Source organism: Curcuma longa, unplaced genomic scaffold (genome assembly GCF_044706935.1).
Source record: "Curcuma longa cultivar G26 ecotype Majalengka, Jawa Barat unplaced genomic scaffold, ITB_CL_G26_1.1 contig_17336, whole genome shotgun sequence".
In the NCBI taxonomy this organism is placed as follows: Eukaryota; Viridiplantae; Streptophyta; class Magnoliopsida; order Zingiberales; family Zingiberaceae; genus Curcuma; species Curcuma longa.
This window is the reverse complement of record NW_027430570.1, coordinates 50,863-75,055: the sequence shown is the minus strand read 5'-3', so window position 1 is coordinate 75,055 and position 24,193 is coordinate 50,863. Positions and strand designations below refer to the sequence as shown.

The following is a 24,193-nucleotide window of genomic DNA, read 5'->3' as shown; positions in this document are numbered from 1 at the left end:
TACGATTAAAAATGCACATGAGACGCAGAGTTAGCTGGGATTGAAACGAGACTAGAAGCAGCCTGAAGTTGTCACAGGACTAGGTGGAAAATGGATCGCAGTGGATATCATCAAATCAAATGGCAATGACATGAAGCACACTACGTGCAACAGAAGGATTGGCAAGATAAGGAGACATATGAGCAGTCTGACAAGTGAGAATCTCGAATTGCTCTAGAAAAATGGTGGAAGACGGACGCATATTGCCATAATTTGTTTATTTTCAGGATATACGTCAATGCATGGCCAACATGCAGTGCAACTTAATGTAATTACACAACGAAGCTGTTAATTCGAATCAAACAAATGAGATTTTACTCATTGAATTTAAGCCACTAACCCAGATTTCAAATTGATGTTTGGAAGAAAACACAATAAAGTTTATGCATTGCTGAATCTTGAACTGGATTTAAGAGTACATACTTGGATTTCTGCGACTCTTTGAAAAAATTAGCCTTTTAGGATGGAAGGGTGAAACATTATTCGAAAAGACTATTCAGGCTGGAAATGTGTTTTATTCATTTGTTAGCCTCAATAACTTCCCGGTATTCCTTCTTCATTTTCACACCTGAGATCGCCCTGCAGGTACAGCCACCAAGAGAATTAGCAACACTTCATAAAGTAGCAGCATGATACAGAATTACCTACGCTAGTTTCAAAGTAAGGCAAACACGTGAAGTTATTTTTCTCTTCTACATGCTCTTGATGGTAATTAATTAGCAAACAACCATATATATTTAAGGTACAACTAAACAATTACCAAAAATGATCAGTATTTATCATCAGTTTAGAGTGTTACCTTAATCTTACATTTATTATGTTCCTTGCCTGACGAGGACACTGAAGGGGAAAGAAAATGCTGGTCCTTAAAATAAATTATAACAGATCAAGTTTAAAGCATTTGATATGCTTAGAAATTTAAAGGCAGATTTCCGAAAGGACACTTTGCCCACACTAGGCACCACTCTTCGTAACCCAAAATACCCTTTGTCCGATTGACTGAACCTCTTGCTTTTTCATTTTTTTTTTTTTTTGAAAATGTATTCATTTTCAGGAAAAACAAATGTACCAGTGGATTTGTGAGAACGAGAGGTAGACCCCAAACTTTTTTCTTGTTGAAATGGATAATCAAAATTATATTATTTTGGCTAGAAAACTACAGAGACTTCATAGGAGTCTCAGAGAGTTCAGATGCTTTTTAGTGGGACAGTGACAAAAACTCCCCGATGACCCATTCCAAGTCAAATACATCTGAAAAACAAGAAAGCATGCGATAAATTCTTTCTTGCCAAAATGTTTTTTTCCCTCCAGCCATCAAGGTGAGGAACCATTTTCAACCAAACCCCACATGAACCTTCAACCTAAGACCGTTAAGAAGCCTCTTTTGTCTTCAGCCAAAAATGACAAGTTTTGAACCATCAAAGAGTTTTTGTCAACATTCCTTGATGGTTTATTGCAACTCTAAAAAAAAAACATGAATGCTGGATCTGAAGCTTCTACGAAACCTCTAATATGCTTTTTTAGTCAAAATGTCATGTCTTAGACAATCAACAAGTTTTCCATCAGAACTCCTAAATAACCCATTTCAACTTTTAAAAAGAGTGGAATCTTCTCATTCTCATGAATCTACTAGTATTATTATTATTTTAACAAGCATGCTTGGGCTGTCAAAATAATAAAAAAAGAAAAAGAAGATTTAATTCACCTCACCAAACCCAGGATATTTGGGGCACCTATAAAGAAGGTGCAGAAGGTGTGTTGTTTAAACAAGGAGGCAAAAATGCTTGAAAGGAAACAAGTATAAAACTTCACAATAGTCCTTTGTAACATGAAATTGCAATGGTTCCAAATCTCTTGCATTATTTTAGAAGGTTCAAGAAACATTCAGCTGAATCAATAACCCCCCATATAAAAAACTCAACCCTACAAATATGCTAACATTAAAACTATGCTAGAAAGATATGTGAATGCTGTCCTATCCTTAATCCCTTGTTATTCTATTGCACATTGGATAAATAACCGGAATTCTTAATATAACCATGGAACCTTAATATAAACAGAGACAATTCTAAACTTTGCTAATGCTGTCTATGAAGATCCATATAATGTATACAGGACAAAAAGATACAACCTTCCAGGAACTTCGAATAAACAGAGAGGATAGTGTTAATTGCATCTGGGAATTTACAAACCAGACTAAATATCCAAATATTGTAAAGAATTAGACTCTTCAGTCTATAGATTTTTTGCCCTATTTTTATAACAAAGCAGCAGCAACAGACAAAAGCTCATCAACAGGCATACATACAGGAATAAGCGAGTTTAAGAAAGTCCAGCATTATATTTCAACATAAGCAGACAAATACAGATTAGAACAATCTAAACTTTGCTAATGCTGCCATGAAAAGTGAATGTCCATGCAGATCCATATAATGTATACAGAACAAAAAGATACAACCTTCCAGGAACTTCGAATAAACAGAGAGGATAGTGTTAATTGCATCTGGGAATTTACAAACCAGACTAAATATCCAAATATTGTAAAGAATTAGACTCTTCAGTCTATAGATTTTTTGGCCTATTTTTATAACAAAGCAACAGCAACAGACAAAAGCTCATCAACAGGCATACATATAGGAATAAGCGAGTTTAAGAAAGTCCAAGCATTATATTTCAACATAAGCAGACAAATACGGATTAGAACAATCAAACCTGATCATTTCCTTGTTTTTGAAAAATTGAACACAAGGTGTTCCCATAATTCCAGCTGCTTCTGCAATTTCAGGGTCTTCCTCAATGTCAATTTCAACCAAGTGCACATCCAGATCAAATTCATCAATCACCTGCCATAGTCCACAGATCCATCTTCTTATACTAACAGAACTAAGACTCATATCCATGTTGAGGCTTCTTAGAATTGACACAAAGAAAAAACACAGTGTACAGGCCAATATGACAAAGATCTAATAGTGATTGTGCCACTTTCTTTCCATGCTTCATTATGATTACACATTGACCCTTATTATGCTTAAAGTCAACCAGCCATGTGAATGAGTTAACAAAGAGGGCAAAAAAAGATATTTCCTACCTCGTAAATCCAGAACACAAAAAAAAGCCTATATACATTCTCTTGATTTGTATGCCAAAACCTATTTAAAAATTACAATCTTAGAAAAGCATACAAAGAAGGAAACAGAAATTTTAGTTTCTCTTAAAAGAAATTGTACGTGCTAGTTGTGTGGATTTTCTTCTGACTTCTAAACTGAGTACAAATCATCATAGAGTGCATATGCTATGCAATAAAACATTACTATATCGTTAGCAGCAACTATTAAGAGAGTGAGAAATCATCTTATCAACTGATGTAGAATGCAGGGTTTAGTTTAGTTCTGTAGAAGCAATGCTAAAAGCAAGGTTATAGATTTTCAAATTTAAATTTCATATATCTTCCTTTCTTTTGGTAAAAAATGACTAAGGAACAATGCTTATCACAATGATCACGTTCTATCAGGAAGGAGTCTTCCTGCCACTGTTGGAGAATATAGTAAAGATGACAAGAAATATGAAAATAGTGGGTATCTGGGATTAAATACTTATGCATAGTAGTATCTTTGCTTTAACTAAATTATTTGAAACGATACCTTGCTTAAAATAGGCTTCAGTGTACGACATGGACCACATGTTGGTGCAGTATATAGAACACACAACAATCTTGGACTTTCATGGTATAACTTCCGTAGAGCATACTGCAAAAACAATTAGCAAGTTAAACAACAGGGCTAGTTCTTAAGTTGCTGGCGCTACAGAACCTCCGTTACCTGTCCCTTATGCTTTGTCCTTGTAATATCGAAGCCCATTTCTACATCCTTGTCTGTAAGTTCCTTCTTGGCCTCTTCAGGGACAGGCTAAAAATTGAGAAAAGGAAAATTATAGCACATACAAATATGAACAGTACACAGTTTTAGCCATAATGAAATAAAAATGATGTGACTGAATTGAGATTTGTTTTAATCTTTCCATATCAACACATTGGTAATATATCACCAAAACAAACAACATTTAGCAAAGCAACTTGTATGACAACTTAACAATAAAGGAAACAAAGATGAAATTTATAACTGAAGTATTTAGAATTCTTGATAATTAAAACTATTATCTGTTCGCATTTAATGTGTTTACCTGATGGAACTCAACAAGCAGACCATTGGAGACTAGATATCTTTCAACAGATAAAGCAGCAATACATCCAGAACCAGCAGCAGTTATGGCTTGCCTCCATTCATGATCCTAACATCACAAAAAAGGTGAGAAACCTACACAACTGATTGCTTCATCATCAAAAACTGTTTTTTTTACCGGATCATATTTTTTTAAAATTATATTATTGACTAGGAACATAAGCTCCTTTCTCACATGCAAGAGTAGTCCTTATATGTTGTTAGCCTTGGTTTTTTTTAGTAGGAGATAAGCATTAAGTTGGTTGAGGGGTTTGCTTCTAGGAACAATATTCCATTGAATCAAAAATAAACAACCATTTTATGGGTTATTTCCACTCTTTCATTTGCACCAACTAATGCAGGCAACCAATCACTTAGCAATCAATAGGACTAATAGTATGAAACACTAGATAGTGAGCAATTTAACATAGTTAATTTGACAACAAACTAAACGCAACCTTGAGGCATCTCAGTGTGCCTGGAAGATGAATTTGGAAATGATAGCTTGGAGTGGTATCAAGTTGTTCAAATAGTGCAAACAAGGATAAAACTTGAAAGCTAAATGATAACTTAATAAAACAAAAGGGTTGGTTCAGTCTTCAACATTGTGTATGTTGCTCTACTCTTTCACTAGATATATGGATGTTTGTATTTCAAGGTGTATTCACACTATTCAAATTTTGCTTCCTGTCTGGAGCTTGGAACTTCCACAGATAAACATTCAAGCATTCAACTACAAGGAGACATGCAGCAAACTAATGTAGACAAAAGATTAGGGAGCAAAATTGTGTTGAATAAAAGTAATGTAGACAGTTGTTCCATGTTATCACAGCAATAAAATTTAAGAAAATTCCTGCCTCCCTTTGTGTCTGCTAGAGCCCATACGCCCAGCTTTTTTTTAAGAAAAAACATGGAAACTGCATTTTGCACAACTAATGCAACCTTAGGGACCAACCCCTGGCTTTAGTGGCAGCCACTCCTACCACAAAGGTGGCAGTGCATATGTTCACCACAACCTACCGCATTTTAACTTAAGAGTAAAACAAACAAATTAGTTTTGTGTGATTGCTAACATCCAAAATATAACTCAAATTTATCTGTCTTGAGTGTATCTATGGCTAACTCATTTTTCCAATTTTAATATGTAAAACAGCAATAAGAATTGCCCAGCAGCCACAGCATGGTGTGTTAAACATTACCAAAATTCAATCTCAAGCATATAAAGCATGTTTGTATTTTCATTTTCTGGACTTGCTTTAGATAAATAGTTATTGGAATCCGAATATGACAAGAAGTCAATTGTTCTAGGACAATGCAAGGCAATTTTAAAGTATCACCTGTACATCACCAGCAGCAAAGACACCTTCAACTGAAGTTTTTGCAGTGCCTTCCTTGACTATGATATATCCAGAATGGTCAAGTTGAATTTGACCTTCTAACAACTGACTGTTTGGAGTATGGCCTATACCATAGAATAGTCCTTTAACCTCAAGTACTGATTCTTCGCCTGTATCCACTCTTTTTGTTAGAACTCCAGACATCTGGCCTTTGCTATTGCTAACAACATCCACAGCTTGAGTATTGTAGTGCAGCGTGATATTTGGATTGTTGAGTACTCTGTGAAACATTCGCCATAAGCAACCTGTTAAACAAACATTCAGGGAGTTGAATATTTACCATTATCAATACTAAACCAACAGGCATGTGTAGAAGAGCCATCGAATAGGTTTAACCGAATTCATTGACATATGAGCATTGATCTACTAGTCAGGCATAATTGGAATGCCATTTGACAGGTTATAAGATGCAGGGTAAGACAATAATGAACAATGAGTGTTTCAAACCTAGAAATTTCTAGTAAATCTAACAATATAACTCTCAGTAATTATTGTTAACTAAGAAACAGTAGAGGTATTTTTTTAATGTAGGCAAGAATATTCTGACATAAGGAAGTCATAGGTAAAACAGAACAGGTTGGGGTTCTCATATCAAACTGGACCACAATTGATCCAAGGTGAAATGACATTTTTTATGACCTGATATTTCACAACCACATCCTTGTTTTCTGGAAGACAGCCACTGATCTTCCTTACCATACACTAGTGAAATAGAGAGGCACAACAATGATGGTGGTCATATAAAAGCAACTAAACAGCCTTTCCTTCAAGCATAGTCTAATCTTTCACAGATGTGTTTGATGCATATTGCTTGAATTTCTAGTTTATCCTCTGTTTCCTTTGCTATTACTATTAGAATTATGAATATACCACAAAATAATAAATGTCTGGATCAAAGTTAAAAATCTTGGCTGATCCTTTATTGATCAGCACAATAATGATGCTGGTCAACATAGGAGGCTGGTTTAGCGTGGGGAGTTTTTCAGCCAGCAGTCCTTGTTTCCTTGCTCAATCACTTTGTATTGACCAATCTGTATTACTAACCCCATCACTGTGGTTCACTACACACCATAGAACCAATCTGGAATACTTTGAACTAACCCCATCCCTGTGGTTCACTACACATCATAGAACCAATCTGGACTACCTTGAACTAATCCCATCCCCGTGGTTCACTACACATCATAGAACCAATCACTACAAATTATTTCCATCCAAACATCCATCTTTCTTCAAATTAAACAGAGGCCATATCCTTCAGATAACATTATTCTCAAGTAAAATACACCAGCATTCACACATTTGAGTTGTAAGATGTACTAAAACTCGACACTTACTCAAGCTTCATACTAGACAGAAAAAGAAATCAAGAACAGATTTTAAGTTCATTTCTGCTCAATTCTGTGATTGCTTTCTTACATTGTTCGACAACTACAAACAAATTTCCTGGATGTTGAAAAAAAAATCTACTATCGATAACTTCAAAATTGTCCAGGGTGAGGTAATAGGCTTACTATGGATGGATAAAAATTTTGTTCCTGAATGAAGTCACACAAATCTAAAATGCAATCACACTACTGAAGCCAAGTGGCTCATTGTGGCAGTGTGTAAAAATAGGAAAGGAGACTACTCAATCCCACCTAGTTAATTAAAGTACCTTGAGTCTACAAGTACAAGATTCGTTAATTTCAGAATATTAATTTCAAACTATCAGCATACAGAATTTTAAATTTTTTTAAGATAATAAGTTGCAGAAATTTGACAAATAAAAGATTGGATGATGATGAACATTGAAGCTCATTAAACTGGACATCCATTATTGCAAAGAATATACAATATTAGAAAGTTTCAAGACAAAATGTTAGAGGTAAATTTTATTTATGTTACTTGCTAAGCTGGTGACCAGAAACAGAAATTTGTGTTCAAGAGACAAATCCAAGGACTTCAGCTAAATACTTTGAACTTTGGAGAACAAAATAGTAACACAAACTTAAACAAACCTGTCCTGCATTGCTTTAGATGCCCGCAGTTCGTTTTTTCTAACAAGCAAGTGTACATGGCGAGCATATTTGGTCAAGTATATTGCCTCCTCAGTGGCTGTGTCGCCACCTCCAACAACCGCCAAAGCTTGCCCCTTAAACAACGGAGATGCTCCATCACATATTGCACAAGCACTGATCCCTCGACTCCAAAATTCATCTTCACGAGGCAACCAAAGTCTCTTAGCAGTGGCTCCTGTTGCTATGATAAGGCTATGGCATTTTACCTGTATATGAAAACCAAGAGAATGGAATTAATTCACAACCTTATAGGAAAAAGAAATACAACAGCAACGTTGCAACATTAGCATCCTATGTATGCAAGGGAACCATAGAAATAAAAAATTAACATCAGGATACTATAATGTGCACCAGAAAAAATTGCAAGGTTGCCTTCCAATAAACTAACTTACAAAAACCCACTACTTCCACAAATGCTTTAACAATAAACTTGTGTCGTGAATGAAGTTATAACTTAATTGCTCAGTAACCTTCTTATCACTCATTTATCTTTCAGAATCTATGCACAAACATGATGATTGATGGACAATGAAAAAAGTGGTTTCACAATCTCACGGATCGCATTCCACTACTATCTTTAGGGCTTTACTTTGCTACTTCTACAAATCATCATTTGCCATTTAGCTATTCATTAAAGCGTTTACTGAAATTACAAGCAGATTTAATAGATGAGAAAAAACATAAATTAAGAGTTCCAGACTTCCATATTTCTTATGCAAGGATATAGAATCATTGGTGAAACAGTTGCAAACTAGCCACCATAACATTACTTTTCTAGTTGAACTAACAAAGACAACATGCATATAAATCCTGCCAGAATAAATCAAACAGATAAAATAATCGTCACCTCATGTTCACTACTGCGGATAGTGAAAGGACTAGTCTTTACATCAAGAAATTCGACATCTTCTTGAAAAAGTTCAGCACCCCATCGTTCAGCTTGCCGGCGCATTCTACGTCAGTATAAATACGTAATCAAGTAAGGATATAATATTCAGATGGCTATAGTCATTGAACTTGTTAACTATTAGGAAAAACTAAGGAACCAATGGATGGAAAGGAAAGGTCACAAACAAAAATTAATAGAGTAAAATCAGGAAGATTTGAGTATGTAGCATGATGCTCATACCTATCCATTAGATCAGGACCAGTTATTCCATCAGGAAACCCTGGAAAATTTTCAACTTCTGTAGTAGTCATTAGCTGCCCTCCCGGAACACCACCTACTTGATATCCTTCAAACACAACTGGCTTTAAATTTGCACGAGCAGCATAGATAGCTGCAGTATATCCAGCTGGACCAGAACCAATAATCACCAGATTCTCAACTCTAGCAGAAGAATCTGCAACAAACATCTTCAACTCTTAAAGAAATATCCCGATAGGTTCCAACAGCTCATTGAGAGTATCTATACAGTACCTCATTGAATTAGATTAAAATAAATATATATAAAAACAAGATAATGTATTAACCATGATATTCTAATCTCCAACAGACCATGAGAGAATAAAAGAAAAGCTAGGAAGCAAATTCACATTTTCCTAAAATGAATCAACCATAAATTAACACTGTTATTATTGTTGATAAAGCAGATTGGTATAAACTTGTACGAAGCAACAACTGCCAATGAATAAAGAAATTCAAATTAAAACCAGAACTAAAGTCGAGCATTTGTGTCAGTAGACATCAGTTATGGTTCCCACGAAGACAACTTATGGCAAATAATTGTCAACTATCATCTTTTGGCAATATGATCTAACAATCATGCCTTTAAAACATGAGAATATAAGAACAGTCAATAGTCTTTTTTTCTAGGATAATTTCTTCAGATACTATCACTAATTTTGCATTCAAGTAATTGTTTTTTCTCATTTATGAGCAAACTACAAAGACGAGCGATTGACTGATGCTGATGACACTCCAGCCTATCCAAACAAATGAATTATAGATAACTAGCTCCGATTAAAATGAAACAAGAAAGTAACCGGAGATCCTTCTAAAAGAAATTTAGAAGCTGGAGGAAGAACGCTCGTCATCTATGACCATGTAACACGAAACTAATTGTTAGTCCGGTGTAGCACCGACCGATTCTCCAGAAATTTCGAAAGCAGAAGCGAGACAACGCCCGCCTTATACCTTCAGCAGAAGTAACATCGCCGGCTGGGGAGGCCGTCAGGGCAGCAACGACAGGACCGCCGACGCGGCGACCGACTGAGGAGTTCAGACCCGAGTGGCGGGAGGCGCATCGAGGCAGCGCAGCTGACACCCGGAAGAGGAGGGGCTGCCGGGCGTACAGAGAAGCGGTGGAGGGCGCCGCCACGGAGGCGAAGGCCGGCGACATTCCCACGCGAAAGACGACCATCCGCGCGGAGGAGAGGGAGTGGAGGGAGGAGAGCGGGGAAGAAGCGAAGATCTTGGAGGCAGCGACTTGGCTAGTTTAGGGTTCCAATGGTGGAGAACAATTTCGCGTCATCCGTTATCCGATCGCCCAACCCAACGAACGCCAACGCCGTCCGCACGCCTCTCTGCTGTCTCGATGCGTTTCATTTTGTTTCATCTCGCTTCTGCTTGTGGCCCGACGATTAAGTTACTTACTCGTCCATTGACTTAATCTCTTGCCGCAGTCAAAAATTATATTATATCCATTTTTTTAATTTGCAAGTAAGTAGCACTGAGATTTAAATATCTAAATTATATATTTAGACATTTAAAAGTTTATAAATTACTAATTGAATACAATCTAATTAAATAAAAAATAAATTTATATTTTTAATTCACAAATTAGTTTGCACTATGAAATTTTGACATAAAGTAATAAATTGTTTTTTAAAAATCACTTTAAAGTCAACCTCACTGAAATTTAATGCTAAAAATATATGTTTTTTAATATCTAAAATATTCAGATTGGAGCATCTCAGAGTAAAACATAGAAAAAAAAATCATAATTTTCAGAACACAAACTGACTTACAAATTAGTTGGCACTTTGAATATATTATAGAATGACATAAAAGGTGCCTAAATCTATTTGTTAAATCTTTCATAAATCTACCATTGCCAACTTAAATTAATTGACTCCTAACACATTTAACCAAACACAAACTCAATAATCCAATGTAAATTTTTAAAACATAATTACTTGATAAGTTATAGTTTTTATATTAATATATTATATAACTATTATTTTTAATTTAGCATATATATATATATATATATATATATATATATATATGTGTGTGTATATATATATAATTTTGTTTATAAAAAATAAAAATATCAAGCATTCAGGTCATAAAGAAAATAATTAATTAAAAATAAATAGAACAAAGAAAGAAATTAATCTTCGAAATATAATAATTTATTGAATATTCTAACAAATATTTTATTGAATATTTCAACCCTCCCTGCAAGTTGCAATATAATGCTGTCTTTACTCGGGAGAACAAAAATATAAAAAATTATCAAAAAAAATTCACGATGAACTTTCCTCTATTTAATTTATAAATATATATATATTTATATTACTATATGGATAGACAGAATTATAAATTCATCTACAGATTAATTTTTAATTATTTTTTATTCTTTTAAATTGGACGGAAAACAAATCTCTATACCTTCCAATTCACTCTACAGTTGACTTTCGTCAATTCAACCCACAAGAGTGCAACTAGATCCCTTACATGGCGACTTAGCCCCATCAAGCTAGCTCCGTGCCTCTCGCAAGGCGACGACCTCAGCCAGAGGTTCCGCAAGCACGAGGTCACCTCGTGCGGCCGAGACCACAGCTGACGGCTCCACACAAGTCCGTGATCTTCTTCTTCCTTAGTCTACCATTCCCTATGATTTTTTCCCCACGGTCAATTCCTTTTCTTCACCTTTCCATCTTAGTAAACAGAGCCTAAATGTTTGCCATTCTTAATTCATTTATCATGTTTCCAAATATTAATTTGTGAAATTTTTAATAAATTAATCTTTTAAAATAGAGCGATTCTCTAACAAATATTCTATTAAAATTTTCAACAAATATTCCTGCGAATATTCCAACATATATAATTAATTAATATATATATTACTTATGGTCATTAGTCCTAAATAAGAATGAACTTAAGTATATGTATATATAGTTAATCTGTATAGGAATCTAATTATAGTCAGTTGTTAATAGAGTCATCCATAATCCAACTCATTTTCTACTCTTAAACACAATCCAAACCAAGGGAATATAAATATATATATATTTTTTGCTTTCAAATTTAGCAAAAGGAATCTAAAAATTTGGATTAAACTAAATTTCCTTCTTGTCTGCTCTTTTAATCGATATAAAGTAACAATTCAAGTTTGATCTATTGATAATTCCAGAATTTAACAATTTTATGATTTTACCTAATAAAAAAAATAAAATGCGTAAAGTATTTAACATAATATAGAAAATAATCAGTAATTAGAAATAATTAATATGTTGCTGTATAGTTAAATACAATAAAAATAATCACAAATTTAAAAAGGTAAATCTATAAAAAGAATATTTTATAATATAAGAAGTATTTAACACATCCAACAAAAGGAGGGAGGAATCTTTGCACGCTCACCGTCTTCCACCTTATATAGCGCGGGCGCGGTGTCGCTTAAGCAGGGTTCCATTTCCCATTCCCACTCCACTTGGTGAACCAGAAACGAGAGCGCATCCACATTTTGCCATGAGGGAGCCCCACCGACCCTCCTCTTCCCTTGCGGCCCTGCTCTTTATCGTTCTCCTTCTCGCCGGAGGCGGAGGAGGCGCCGCCTCCGGGCCGATAAAGACGGTGGTCGTGCTGGTGATGGAGAATCGCTCCTTCGACCACATGCTGGGGTGGATGAAGCGGCTCAATCCGGAGATCAACGGCGTGACGGGGCAGGAATGGAACCCGATCTCGACTTCGGACCCTTTTTCGCGGCGAGTCTACTTCCGCGACGGCTCCCAATACGTGGATCCGGACCCGGGGCACTCATTCCAGGCCATACGCGAGCAGATCTTCGGGTCGGACAACTCGTCGGCCGACGCGGCGCCCATGAACGGGTTCGTGCAGCAGGCGCGGTCCATGTCGGAGAACATGACGGAGAGCGTGATGAATGGGTTCCCTCCGGAGATGGTGGCGGTGTACCAAGCGCTGGTTCAGGAGTTCGCAGTGTGCGATCGATGGTTCGCGTCGATGCCGGCGTCGACGCAACCCAATCGGCTTTACGTCCACTCCGCTACCTCCAACGGCCTCATCGGCAATGACCAAGGGTACGAATCCGCTTCCCCTGCCTACTTCCTTTTTTTTTCTTCTCTTCTTCTTCTCCTCGCCGCTTATTCGTTTCCTTGTATTTTGTCGTTGAGATTGCGATGGTTATTTCGATTCGGGATAGATGGCTATTTGTTGTTTTTTATTTTGGTGGAAAAGCTAGCTGGTTGTTGTTGGGAAATGGGATCGGATGCCTCTGGATCGTTGTCTGGACCATTAATTGACCTTCCCAGAGAGGAGTCTTGGAGTCTCACCTCACTTTCACTCAGCTGGTTGTTGTTGGGAAATGGTATCGGACGCCTCTGGATCGTTGTCTGAACCATTAATTGACGTTCCCAGAGATGAGTCTTGGAGTCACCTCACTCTCACTCTCCACTCTCACTCTCACTCTCACTCTCACTCTCACTGATTTCTCGGGTGATGCATGTGTCTTTGTGTTCCAAATTTGCGACGCGTAGTCACCCGAAAAATTTTTAGGGGCGATTCAATCTGATAATTTTTTTTTGGTGTGTGTGTGTGTGTCAGTGAGGTATCTGCTAGTCTCAACTCCATGATGGTGCCCGCATGGCCTTAAGGACCCTTATCATTATTTAACCTATTGTTTGGTCAGAAATGCTTCATACTAAAAAAAACAATAGCGCAGATTTGTGTAGTTTACAAACTAGTAAGTTAATGAATATTTATAGCTGAGCTCAGATGCCACCATTGTCAAAACAATTTAGCAGAAATTCTCACCCAAAATTGTCCAAAGCACTTAAACATGGTCACTGTTGTCGATAACTCCCTGAGAAAACTTTAGGCAATGATATCACAATTTATCTCCAGAATAGTATTTTTGACCTTGATGTGTTGTAAAACAAAACAGGTAAAATTGAAGACAATTTTTATAGAATCTCAATGGAAAATGTCTCTTCTTTGAAGGAGGACATCGCATCAGCAAGTTGTGTTGTACTTAGAAATGTCTTTGGGGATTTTTTTCTTCTAATTTTAAAAGACAGGTTCATATACTCAACAATGGTTGATTCATTAGTCAAGATCATGTTGCCTATTTCGATGAAAGACCATCTTAAAAACACTTATCGCATGGCTGTATGAGTAGGATTTAGAAATTTAGATTAGATTATCTTTACATAAAAGAGAAATTTTCGTTTCTGGCTCATTTATCTCATTTCCAAAATGCTCTCAACTTGTTTTTTCAATAAAAAAACTCATCATTTTTGTCTCTTCGATCATTAATACTGGTGCTTCCTAACTGATTAGATTGCAAATTTTGACTCTATTATCCTTTACTACGCTGCATTCGACTTGCTAAAATACTAAAGAACTTAATAAAACTCGTGCAGAGCTCTGATACCTGGGGTTCCACAGAGAACAATATTCGAGAACATTGAAGATGCAGGACTTTCTTTTGGAATATACTACCAGAATGTACCAGCTGTTCTGTTCTATCGCAACCTTAGGAAGATCAAATACATTTCCAAATTTCATTCCTATGAGAGCTCGTTCAAGGATCGTGCACTTGAAGGCAAGCTCGAGAACTATGTTGTCATCGAGCAGCGTTTCATGGACTCAAAAGACAAGCCGGCCACTGATGATCATCCTTCCCATGATGTGTACCAAGGACAGATGTTTATCAAGGAGGTATATGAAACTCTTCGCGCCAGTCCCCAGTGGAATGAGACCCTCTTAGTCATCACTTATGATGAGCATGGTGGCTTCTTTGATCATGTTCCAACACCAGTGAGGGGCGTCCCTAGTCCTGACGACATAGTTGGCCGTGAGCCTTTCTTCTTTAAATTCGATCGTTTGGGAGTTAGGGTACCTGCGATTTTGGTCTCTCCATGGATCGAGAAGGGCACTGGTAATTATTAACCTAGCTAATTGTTTTATAATACATAGAACCGAATACTTACGTTGGATATTTGCAGTTATTCATGGTCCCAGTGGACCAACTCCAACTTCAGAATATGAACACTCATCCATACCAGCAACTGTGAAGAAACTTTTTGATCTCCCTTCACCATTCCTGACAAAAAGAGATGCATGGGCTGGAACTTTCGAGGGCATTGTGCAAACTAGGACAGAACCACGATCTGATTGCCCAGGTGATCATCTACTTGTTCATCATCTGCAGATTCTTTGAAATTAAAATTCATCCGTACTCGAAACGTGTGATGTTCGTAATTAGATAGTCAAAAACTCCATTGCAAATATCAAATGTTCCGTCCTCTAATATGATTTCTGTTCACGCGCAAGTGCAGCTCAACTCCCAAATCCCGTGAGGATTAGAACCACTGAAGCTAATGAGGAGGCCAAGCTGACTGAGTTCCAGCAAGAGCTTGTGCAACTCGCATCCGCGCTGAGTGGGGATCATCTCCTGATCGGCTTCCAAGACAAAATCGTGAACAATATGACGGTCAGGGAAGGGATAGACTACGTGGATGCTGCAGTCAATCGCTTCTTTGAAGCCGGAAGATCTGCAAAGAAGATGGGCGTCGATGATGAGCAAATTGTGCAACTGAGACCATCACTGACCTCGAGGTCTCCATCAAATGTGCTTCCTTGAAGACTGTTGGTGTTGGGTATATATATAAACAAGGTCATTCTTGCTGCTGATGATCTAAATAAAATGAGCGGGAAGGATCGATGCTTGCTGCTGCTAGGGATATTTACGTATCTGCGTTTTCTGTAGTTTAAATTAATTATGATTGATTGGAATGGATCGGTAGGTGCAACTGGCTTCACTTGTTAATTTGCCTCAAATTCCAACTTGGAACATACAGAAAAAAGCAGCTAGCTCAATGATATATAAACACAGTTCGATTTTTCAAGCCCAGCAAATCATTAATTATAAAGCACAATCTTATTTTAAAACACGCATAAATCCCTTAATTGGCTTACGCGTGCCTGCGTTTAATTTCTCTGCACGTAGCAGAGTCGTCCAAGGCCGGCCGGCCGGTGGCCGGTAGCCATATTTCAACGAGGCGCCGACGCCGTCATTAATGGGGACGGCGTTGCATATGGAGTCGACCGGGAGAAGGCAATTGGCGAGGAGAGCTTCCGCCACTCCCCCAATTGAGGTTTCGCCACGGCGCTGCTGCTGCAGGAACATTAAGCTGCTCCGGCGCCTGGGACGTCGCCATTCTACAACGTCGTCTTCTTGAACCCTGTCATCCAACGCCTCCAAGTCCAGCTCAAAAAGTTCCTCCTCCTCCTCCTCTTCTTCTTCGACATGATGGATGATCTCTATATATTCCTCCGAAATGACGGTATGCAGCTGCGGCTCATTGACATTAATGGCGGAGGCTACTGTGCTTGCCATCTCTTCTCCTTCTGCTGGCGACTAATTAGCAGTGTAATTAGCCTCTATGATCTTTTAATAGGTGGGAGAGATGCTGATCAGTGTAAGTGGGTTAATTTTGGTGGCTTCCTTTCAACTAACTTGCAACTGTCCACGCAGGCTACTTTGGGCTAGTTCAAGTGCTTTTTTTCCGAGGTAATTTATTTGATTAGAAGAAAGTGTTAATTAATATCAGTTTGGTGGAGAAGTTTATCTATCTGAGAAAACCTACATTTGAACCAACGAATACGTGTTATATTTATATATATATATACACGAGATTGTTATATTGCGTGATAAACTCGTGCGCGACTCCTTGATCCACCACCGCTGCCATCGCCTTCACAGCACCGTCCGATCACCGCCTCAGTCGCGATCGACGCGCCACTCGTCGGTGCTTCGGCCGGTGCCGGATTCCGATCAGATAGTGGCCGAAATCTGACGAATTTGGTCGGAAACAGGCACCCTCCACTGCGCGGCCATTGTCAACGGCGATCGGGCTGAATTCCGGCGGATGCCGGTCCTTCCTCGGTCGGTCTCCGATCGTGATTCGGTCGGAATTCGGTTCGATCACCGTCGACAGTGCCCGCGCCGTTTCCGGCCGCGATTTGGCCGAAAACGGCGCTGCCACTGCCGACCCTGTTTTTGATCGAATTCCGTCGGATTTCGGCCACTATCCAATCGAAATCTGACGCCGGCAGACGGAGCGCTGGCGAGCGACGCATCGATCACGCCCGAGGAGGCGGTGGACGGTGGCCGGACCGCGCGGCGAGGGCGGCGGTGGCGACGGTGGGTCGCAGGTGTTGCGCACGAGTCGCGAATTCCTCGTCGCGCAGCATAACATTTCTCTCTCTCTATATATAATTTTTTGGACATGATTGAATTGGTTACTGTAGGATAGATGTATTAAAGTGGGTAAGAGTCAAATCTTAACGAAGTGAAGATCCTTCTCATAATGATTAACTATAGCTTCTCGATTTACTTCATACTCGTGAAATTAATCGTGAGAGACTACTAATTTACTGCACCATATATATAAAACTCACACATTATTGTAAAGTTTTAACTTTTATTTTCATTTGGAGTTAATTTACAGTTTAAGTTGCCAAAGCAAAATTAAGATATTTTTATTCAATAATATATTTTCAGTTTGTTTAAATCGCTAATTTCAAATTTAAAGCGCACATTAATCTGTAATTTCACTACTTATGCAGTCCTCCAATGCAATACTGACTTCGCTGGTGACATTATTAACCTGCTTGTCGAGTGCAGCATCCTTCTCTTCTCCTTCTCCTTCTCCTTCTCCTCTATCTTCTCCAACTTCGGCGACCACGGCCGGCGATCCTTCGCCCCCACTAGACGTTCGTAGTGTTTCCTTAGCTCCGGCGTACTGCACAAAGCCCGGCTCTCCTGATCCACATCGCCGACGGATATCAGCTTGGTGACGAACTCCGGCTGCACCTTGATTGCCGTCCTCCCATCGGCTCCCCTCACATACTCGAACGGAGACTGTCCGCCGCCGGCGAACTGAGGGGCACTTTTGGAGGCAGATAGAGACGCGAGCGACGAGACTGTGAGGGGGTCGTTCGAGTCTCCCGGGAGCCGGTCAATGGGGAGGACGAAGTAGGTGCGGCTGGGGAGGAGCTGGACGCCGCTGGCGAGGGCAGGCACGGGGCGGCCGATGAAGAAGGAGTCGGAGTGGCAGACAACGTGCTTCGGGAACCGGAACATAATCTCGCCGGCGAGGAGAGGTTTCTCGCGGCCAGAGAGCACGATCCGCTCGGTGGCGCCGCCCCAGAAGATGAGATCGACGGCGAGAGAGGCTGGCTTGAGGCACGGCGAGAAGGAGTTTTCCATGGTGGAGATCAAGAAGAGAAGAAGGCAAATTAATCTTAATAAGATCGGATCAAATACTAACATAATTACGACAATATTTATACGGGTTGGTGATGGTTTGACTTTGACTAACCATTGGTCAAAATGTATGATTGTTGATCAACTGATTGATATTCAAGTGTACATCTGTTTTTTAAAATTTCAACTATTAACTAATTGGATAAGTCGTAATTAATTTAATTTGCTACGCAATCGGTGCTCGTGTTTTTGCTGATTCGTGTGCAGTAAAAGATGCCCCAATAGATGCATCTGTATCTATGTCTAATTAGCAGGCATGTCGGCGTTGACATTTAAGGAAAAGTCAAACACGGAGAAATTGCATGCTTGAACGAAAAATATTCTGAAAATGTGCACGAAAGGGAACAGAAGACATTAAGGCAAAATCCTGCTCCGCCCTTGCAAACTGTTTATCACTTTGACCCTTGAAGTTTAGCCGGCAATACCATGGAGACTAATTTGCAAATATTAGGAGCCATCCAACTGTTAGAAATTTCCAAAAATCGCAATATTAGAAATTCAAGGAGTAAATTCAAAATTGTCGCACACGTTTAACATGTTTGAAATGTTTTCTGTTATCCGGATTCGAGTTAATTAGGAAACGAGGCAACGTCATTGCTGGCATATGTATATATTATCAGTTAATTATAGCAAATCGAAAAGGTTGACCTAATTCTTTTTCATAGATCTTCAAAGATGTCTTATCATACGTCTCCCTTGAGTTGAGTCAGATTGTACTAATTTTATTTTATTTTATTTTGAATAAGACTCCTAAACCATCTTCTTCTGGTTGGGAACTTGGGAAGGCCATCTCCATTACCACTTGTTCGAGTTTAATATTTTTATAGATTCTCAAATTTTTCTCTCTTTCCATGTCCTATTTTCCACCTCAAAGTTCTCCACAAGAGCAAATAAAGTACATTTTCAACTCAAATAGATCAGTAATATTGTAATATTGATATATGTTATCAATATTAGAATCACGGAATTATGAAATATATATCTGCATTTTCCCTCAAATGATTTCATCAAATATTAATTCTTCTCCGAATCAAATCATGCAACTTACTTAAATTTCCAGTAGTGATCAGTAAAACTTGCTTGTTGTTTGTTGGCATCTCGATTGGAGTTAGATCAAACACAAAAATTTCGAAAAGAAATTAAGAGGAGTTGGATGAACTTGTCAAGCATGATCTACAGCCTCAGGCTTAGCATTGCCCCAAAGAAAGAGGAGTACTACTCATCATATTTATCAGAGTTCATCATTGTGTTAAAATTGTTCTAAAATAATACAAAATTTCAAGTATATATCAAATTGTTCTGAAATTAACTCATTTTCAAATTAGTTAGCAAATGATTAATATAATGGTTGGCTTGGCTGATACATGAATGCATATATTTATGATAATGCAGATTATTCCTGGCTTCAAATTAAAGGAATTCAGTTTGTGTCTTACACGTACACTGCGTGCGTACGTATGGTCTATTCTTGCATGCTCGTACGTCAAACCTTGGATTCAGTGGTCCCTGACTCGTGAAAAACAAGGGTTCAGAGAGTCACTGAAAAGCTTCCCCCATTGCATCGCAATAGATCATTGTTTCTCTGAAATGTCAAGGAACACAATAATGACTCGTGTCTACAACTTTTCTCATCTTTTTTCCTTTCCTTCCCTTCCCTAAAGGCATCTACTTTTCTCATCTTTAATTTGTTTTTTCCCTTTAATTCCCTAAAGAAATTACCTAGCTAGCTAATTAGTTTAGTGATCATTTGCATTTGATTTTGTTAATTATTCAGTGGTCTTTCTAATTTAAGAGAGAGTTTTAATAAGATTAGGGATAATATTTGATAGCATGGTAGACAATTTATTTATTTTTATCATGCAACTTAATTATTTCATTTTCAATTTCATCAACTTGGTTTTATCTTAGTACGTATATATAATTTTTGGTCATTTCCTTGTAGCTTAATTAGTTTGCCTCCTTAAACTTAATTTGCTATCGAGAAACAAGAGTAGTCATCCTTCTTCTTTTAATTTGCCAATGTTGATCCCTCAACAATTAAGACACCCCAACAATATCCTCATGCCAGTTAAACTCCATGATATATATATGTATGTTTGTCATAATCGCCCTAGCTCCTTCCTTGTTTAATTTGAAGTCGATCTTGTTTGAGGAATAGGTTATACAATAAAGGCTTAATTGCATCGATCATCTTGGGATATCGGCTCTGATTCACTTGAAGTTTACATTGTTTAACTTAGCAAGTTGTTAATTTGCCAACATAGACCTACTACCAATTAGCATCGCTCCTTGGTTTTCCTTACCAAGTCCTCACCTTAATTAATTGTTTCTAAATTCATTGTATTATTTATTTATTTATTCTGATCACAGAAGAAATTAGGCACTAAACATTGAATTCCTTTAAGCATAGCATGAGTAAAACAATAATAATTGGGTTTGAACAATTAATTAAAAGATGAGTATTCTATATATGTGTCCCCATTTTAATTTAGGGGTAATCTTTCAAAGTATTTAGGAGGAAAACACTCACAATTTAATAGATTTTATGATTAAAGTACATGCTCACAATTTAATACATTGAATAAAACCATAGCCTATTGATTTTATCAAGTCATTTTTACACAAGATGTTGTTGGTCAAATGGCCAAAGCCACAAAAATATAACACAACTAGCTCTAATTTGCATATATAGTCTTTTTTAAATTTCCCATAAAAATTTTATATATTCTAGCTAGGGGTACACTGAACCAACTGAAGCCATGATTCCATCTAACTAGTAATCGATAGATTCTGACACATTTCATCACACGCAATAAAAATCAATGATGCATGCATGGCATGTAGTTTATAAATTTGCAAGTTTATATATATAATTTCTTCCTGATAAATAAAATTCATTCATTTCCATTTTACACATTAATTATCAGTATAATTAATATATCTTGAATGAGAATAATTGCATGCAACAAAGTAATTAAATAAATATTCATAATTTTTGTAAGGAAAACTAGAACATCAGCAATTCAGTCTGTCCACTCCAGACTGAAACACCTCTATCGTTTACATCTTTGTTTAATGCCTGGGCACAACAAAATCTGAAAGCAGCAGCTGGCTCTCTTCATCTCTCATACAGATGCCAAGTTACTAGTGGACAATCTCGGCCTTGTTTTCTCAGGAAAAATTCCATCCTCCATGGCTTTTCTTTTATTATTATTGGTATTGCTGCTGCTGCTGCTGCTGCTGCACTGGTAATGTTTTTTTCCTCTTGTTGTTGTGATTGTTGCTGCTCTTTTACTTTTCCTTTTTGCATATAAGGTCTGAGCCTTGTCATGTCCGAGAGCTGTATGGGCTTGAGAAAGAACTCTTCTGCTCCTCCTTCCAAGCATCTGCCCCATCAGTGCCACATTAATTTCCATGTCCAGTGTGAGATCAAATCTAAAGGAGAATATTGAGCAAATCTAACAAAAACAAGGCAAAGGATTTTCAGGACGTTTGAATACTTCACAGCAATTTCACTTTATTCCTGATTCCTAACAAGGTATGACCCCATGACAGATAGATGACTCCAAGGCCACATTTGTAAGTATGAGAGAATGAAGGACCACTTGATAGACCTCAAATAAACAAGCCACCAATTTGAGGATTCTATATATCCCCGAGAGGAGACAAGCTGATTACGAATTCCTTTCTTTAGAGCACTGCACTCCATGAATTCCTACATCACCATCTTATTTACCTCCCACTTAAGCTTAAAGAAGATCAAGAACTATGGGTTATTCTTTATCCTGCTTTACCTTTTATTAAAGTTCCCTCACAATCATATATAAAGATGTCAAAACCAAATCTGGTGCGAGAACATAATGAAAAAGGAATCCACTTTACTAACTATTTTTGTTGTCAATGTTTGATTAATATTAATCTCCCTCACCTGCTGATCCTGGAAGGCACGTTCTCGGAGGACATGATCACCACTGGAATGCCCTTCAAAGATGAGGAACCCTAACACAAGTAAACCGGCACGGCACGTATAAGAAATCCTGAAACAAATTAGAGTGGAGATGAGGAAACGTGAAGAAGTACCTTGATTCTCTTGAGAAGATCATAGCCTGTCATTCCAGGCATGCAGTAGTCTGTTATGATCAAGTTCACCTCAATCTCCTATGAATCAAAATTGCCATCAATTCAAATGTTGCGTTCAGAAACTCATATCTTTGGGAATACAGGAATCCAAGTTGCAAAATAATTCAGTTCAGTTGATTACATTCTTATCTGGTGAGGCAGGCGATGAGACACCTGGTTCCTCTCTCAATCCCAACAATTCAAGAGCCTTGCTCCCAGAATCCACTGTGGTAACTGAAGCATCAAAGAAATTATTGCTTAAAGAGAAAGGAAAAAAATAATAACAACAAACCAAAGAGTGACAATTCCCTCTTATCGATGAGAATACCTTGGTAGGATGAGGTCCTGAGGAGCCTCTCAATGAGCTTCCTGTCAATGAGACTGTCATCTACAGCCAACACATGAAACTCTGCCTCTGTATCAACACCCATACTTTTTTTTTCTTGCTGTCTTTCTTTTAGCACCACTACCACCACTGCCTTCTTTTATCAAGTGATGGTGAGGAGACGACTCAAATGACAGAGGAGATGAGAGGAAGAGGCGATGAAGGTTCTCCTTCTCCTTCTCCACCTCACCTTGTTTTCTTTGTCAACATCCAGCAATGAAACCAGATTCTCAACTATCCATCAGATTTCTCCTCCAAATCTTCACTCTATCTTTGAATTGGATAGCAAGCAAGGGCCTTCATGACTTCCTTTGATCTCTTGTTTTATTTATAAGCCATCTACTCGCTTGTCCCTCCGGACCAACTCAGACACACCACTATGAGCTCATCCCCTCCGCCCGACTGCTTCAAGATGTGCGCAGAGGAGGAAAGGCAGGGACTGGTGGTGGACCACCCAATCCTCTCACAAGATTCGGTGACGTCATCCTTGGCCTCTATTTTCAGAGTTCTTGTGGCCTTTGCTGTATCCTCCCCGACCCCACAGGGCAATTTCATGTGATCCCCTCTAGATTTGCCTCCTCGTCTCCTCTTATGCTGTCTCCATGGATCTTTTCCAATCTCTTTCTTTATCCCTCTCGCTGGGTGGACTAATCAGAACAATTATATATTTTTTTTCTAAAGAAATGGCAGAATAAATCATAAGCACCACCATCACCACCACCACCACCACCACCATGTCTATCTCCATTATACAATGAGAGTGAGTAATTAAAGATTTAATATTCCTCATGACTCGTGAGGTTTGGTTGGATTAGTCTATAAAGCTATATTAATTCCTGAGGAACACTGTTTTGCTGGTCGAGTGATGTTATCACGATCCTTGCATGTTCTTGTGACTATCAAACAAGACTTGGCTGGTCCAGCTTTCTGCTGTGGGGTATTAAGCATGTAACTGGGGATCTGTAGGACAAAACGAAATATTCGAGTCAATGGAGTGAGTAGCATCGCTTTCTTGTGCTAGAAAAGAAAAAAAAACCAATTGTGAGGTGGATCGTACCTCTTTCTTGTATTATTGTCCTTCTCTATGGAGTAACAAACGGGTTTATATACCGAGGAATGATACTTGCCATTCAACCATATTTCTTGGCTTTGTATTTTCTTTTTGGTTGTCGTTAAGTTGGGACGAAGCAAGCATTCAGCCATGAAAAGCCTTCCACTTTATTGACCTTCGGTTGCACTTACTGGCAATATAAAGAATGCTAGTTTCTCCTGTACATGAACACTCTAAGACACGATCGACTTACTCCTAGCTAGATGCATATAACCATTTAGATGAAACTTATAGCGAAATCAGCTAGCTAATCCAACATTAGATCATGCGAATGCTCGAAATCAACAAAAAAGAGGAAGCAAGCGTGCTGTGAGCCAGCCCATCTAGTAATGATTCTTCTTCTCC

At 38.2% G+C, this 24,193-nt stretch overlaps 3 protein-coding genes and 1 pseudogene across 3 annotated transcripts; 1 reads left to right on the top strand and 3 right to left on the bottom strand.

Annotated features, from left to right (window-relative positions):
* Positions 1 to 327: 327 nt before the first annotated feature.
* Positions 328 to 10,236, bottom strand: LOC141816583 (thioredoxin reductase NTRC). The gene is made up of 10 exons (XM_074704328.1): positions 9,851 to 10,236; positions 8,843 to 9,056; positions 8,561 to 8,666; positions 7,654 to 7,919; positions 5,594 to 5,873; positions 4,219 to 4,326; positions 3,858 to 3,944; positions 3,681 to 3,785; positions 2,752 to 2,882; positions 328 to 618 (listed from the first exon to the last, which is right to left on the bottom strand). Exons 1-10 carry the CDS (start codon positions 10,074 to 10,076, stop codon positions 558 to 560), a joined length of 1,584 nt encoding a protein of 527 aa, XP_074560429.1. The 5' UTR covers positions 10,077 to 10,236; the 3' UTR covers positions 328 to 557.
* Positions 10,237 to 12,364: 2,128 nt separating this feature from the next.
* On the top strand, positions 12,365 to 15,638 carry LOC141816584 (non-specific phospholipase C2-like). The gene is made up of 4 exons (XM_074704329.1): positions 12,365 to 12,981; positions 14,323 to 14,840; positions 14,908 to 15,084; positions 15,241 to 15,638. Exons 1-4 carry the CDS (start codon positions 12,413 to 12,415, stop codon positions 15,543 to 15,545), a joined length of 1,569 nt encoding a protein of 522 aa, XP_074560430.1. The 5' UTR covers positions 12,365 to 12,412; the 3' UTR covers positions 15,546 to 15,638.
* Positions 15,639 to 17,525: 1,887 nt separating this feature from the next.
* Positions 17,526 to 18,176, bottom strand: LOC141816578 (uncharacterized). The gene has a single exon (XM_074704326.1). The coding sequence runs from the start codon at positions 18,174 to 18,176 to the stop codon at positions 17,526 to 17,528; it is 651 nt and encodes a 216-aa protein (XP_074560427.1).
* Positions 18,177 to 21,180: 3,004 nt separating this feature from the next.
* LOC141816582 (two-component response regulator ORR3-like) lies at positions 21,181 to 23,178 on the bottom strand (annotated as a pseudogene).
* Between the last annotated feature and the right edge of the window lie 1,015 nt (positions 23,179 to 24,193).

What these genes read in the sequence shown, in the direction of transcription:
- LOC141816583 (XM_074704328.1), bottom strand. Translation starts at nt 10,076, where the DNA reads ATGGTCGTCTTTCGCGTGGGAATGTCGCCGGCCTTCGCCTCCGTGGCG. An exon ending in CGATGTTACTTCTGCTGAAG is followed by an intron (nt 9,057 to 9,850) that starts GTATAAGGCGGG and finishes TGTTTGTTGCAG; the next exon opens with ATTCTTCTGCTAGAGTTGAG. An exon ending in TGCTTGTTGAGTTCCATCAG is followed by an intron (nt 3,945 to 4,218) that starts GTAAACACATTA and finishes CTCAATTTTTAG; the next exon opens with CCTGTCCCTGAAGAGGCCAA.
- LOC141816584 (XM_074704329.1), top strand. Translation starts at nt 12,413, where the DNA reads ATGAGGGAGCCCCACCGACCCTCCTCTTCCCTTGCGGCCCTGCTCTTT. An exon ending in CTCATCGGCAATGACCAAGG is followed by an intron (nt 12,982 to 14,322) that starts GTACGAATCCGC and finishes AAACTCGTGCAG; the next exon opens with AGCTCTGATACCTGGGGTTC. An exon ending in ATGGATCGAGAAGGGCACTG is followed by an intron (nt 14,841 to 14,907) that starts GTAATTATTAAC and finishes GGATATTTGCAG; the next exon opens with TTATTCATGGTCCCAGTGGA.
- LOC141816578 (XM_074704326.1), bottom strand. Translation starts at nt 18,176, where the DNA reads ATGGAAAACTCCTTCTCGCCGTGCCTCAAGCCAGCCTCTCTCGCCGTC.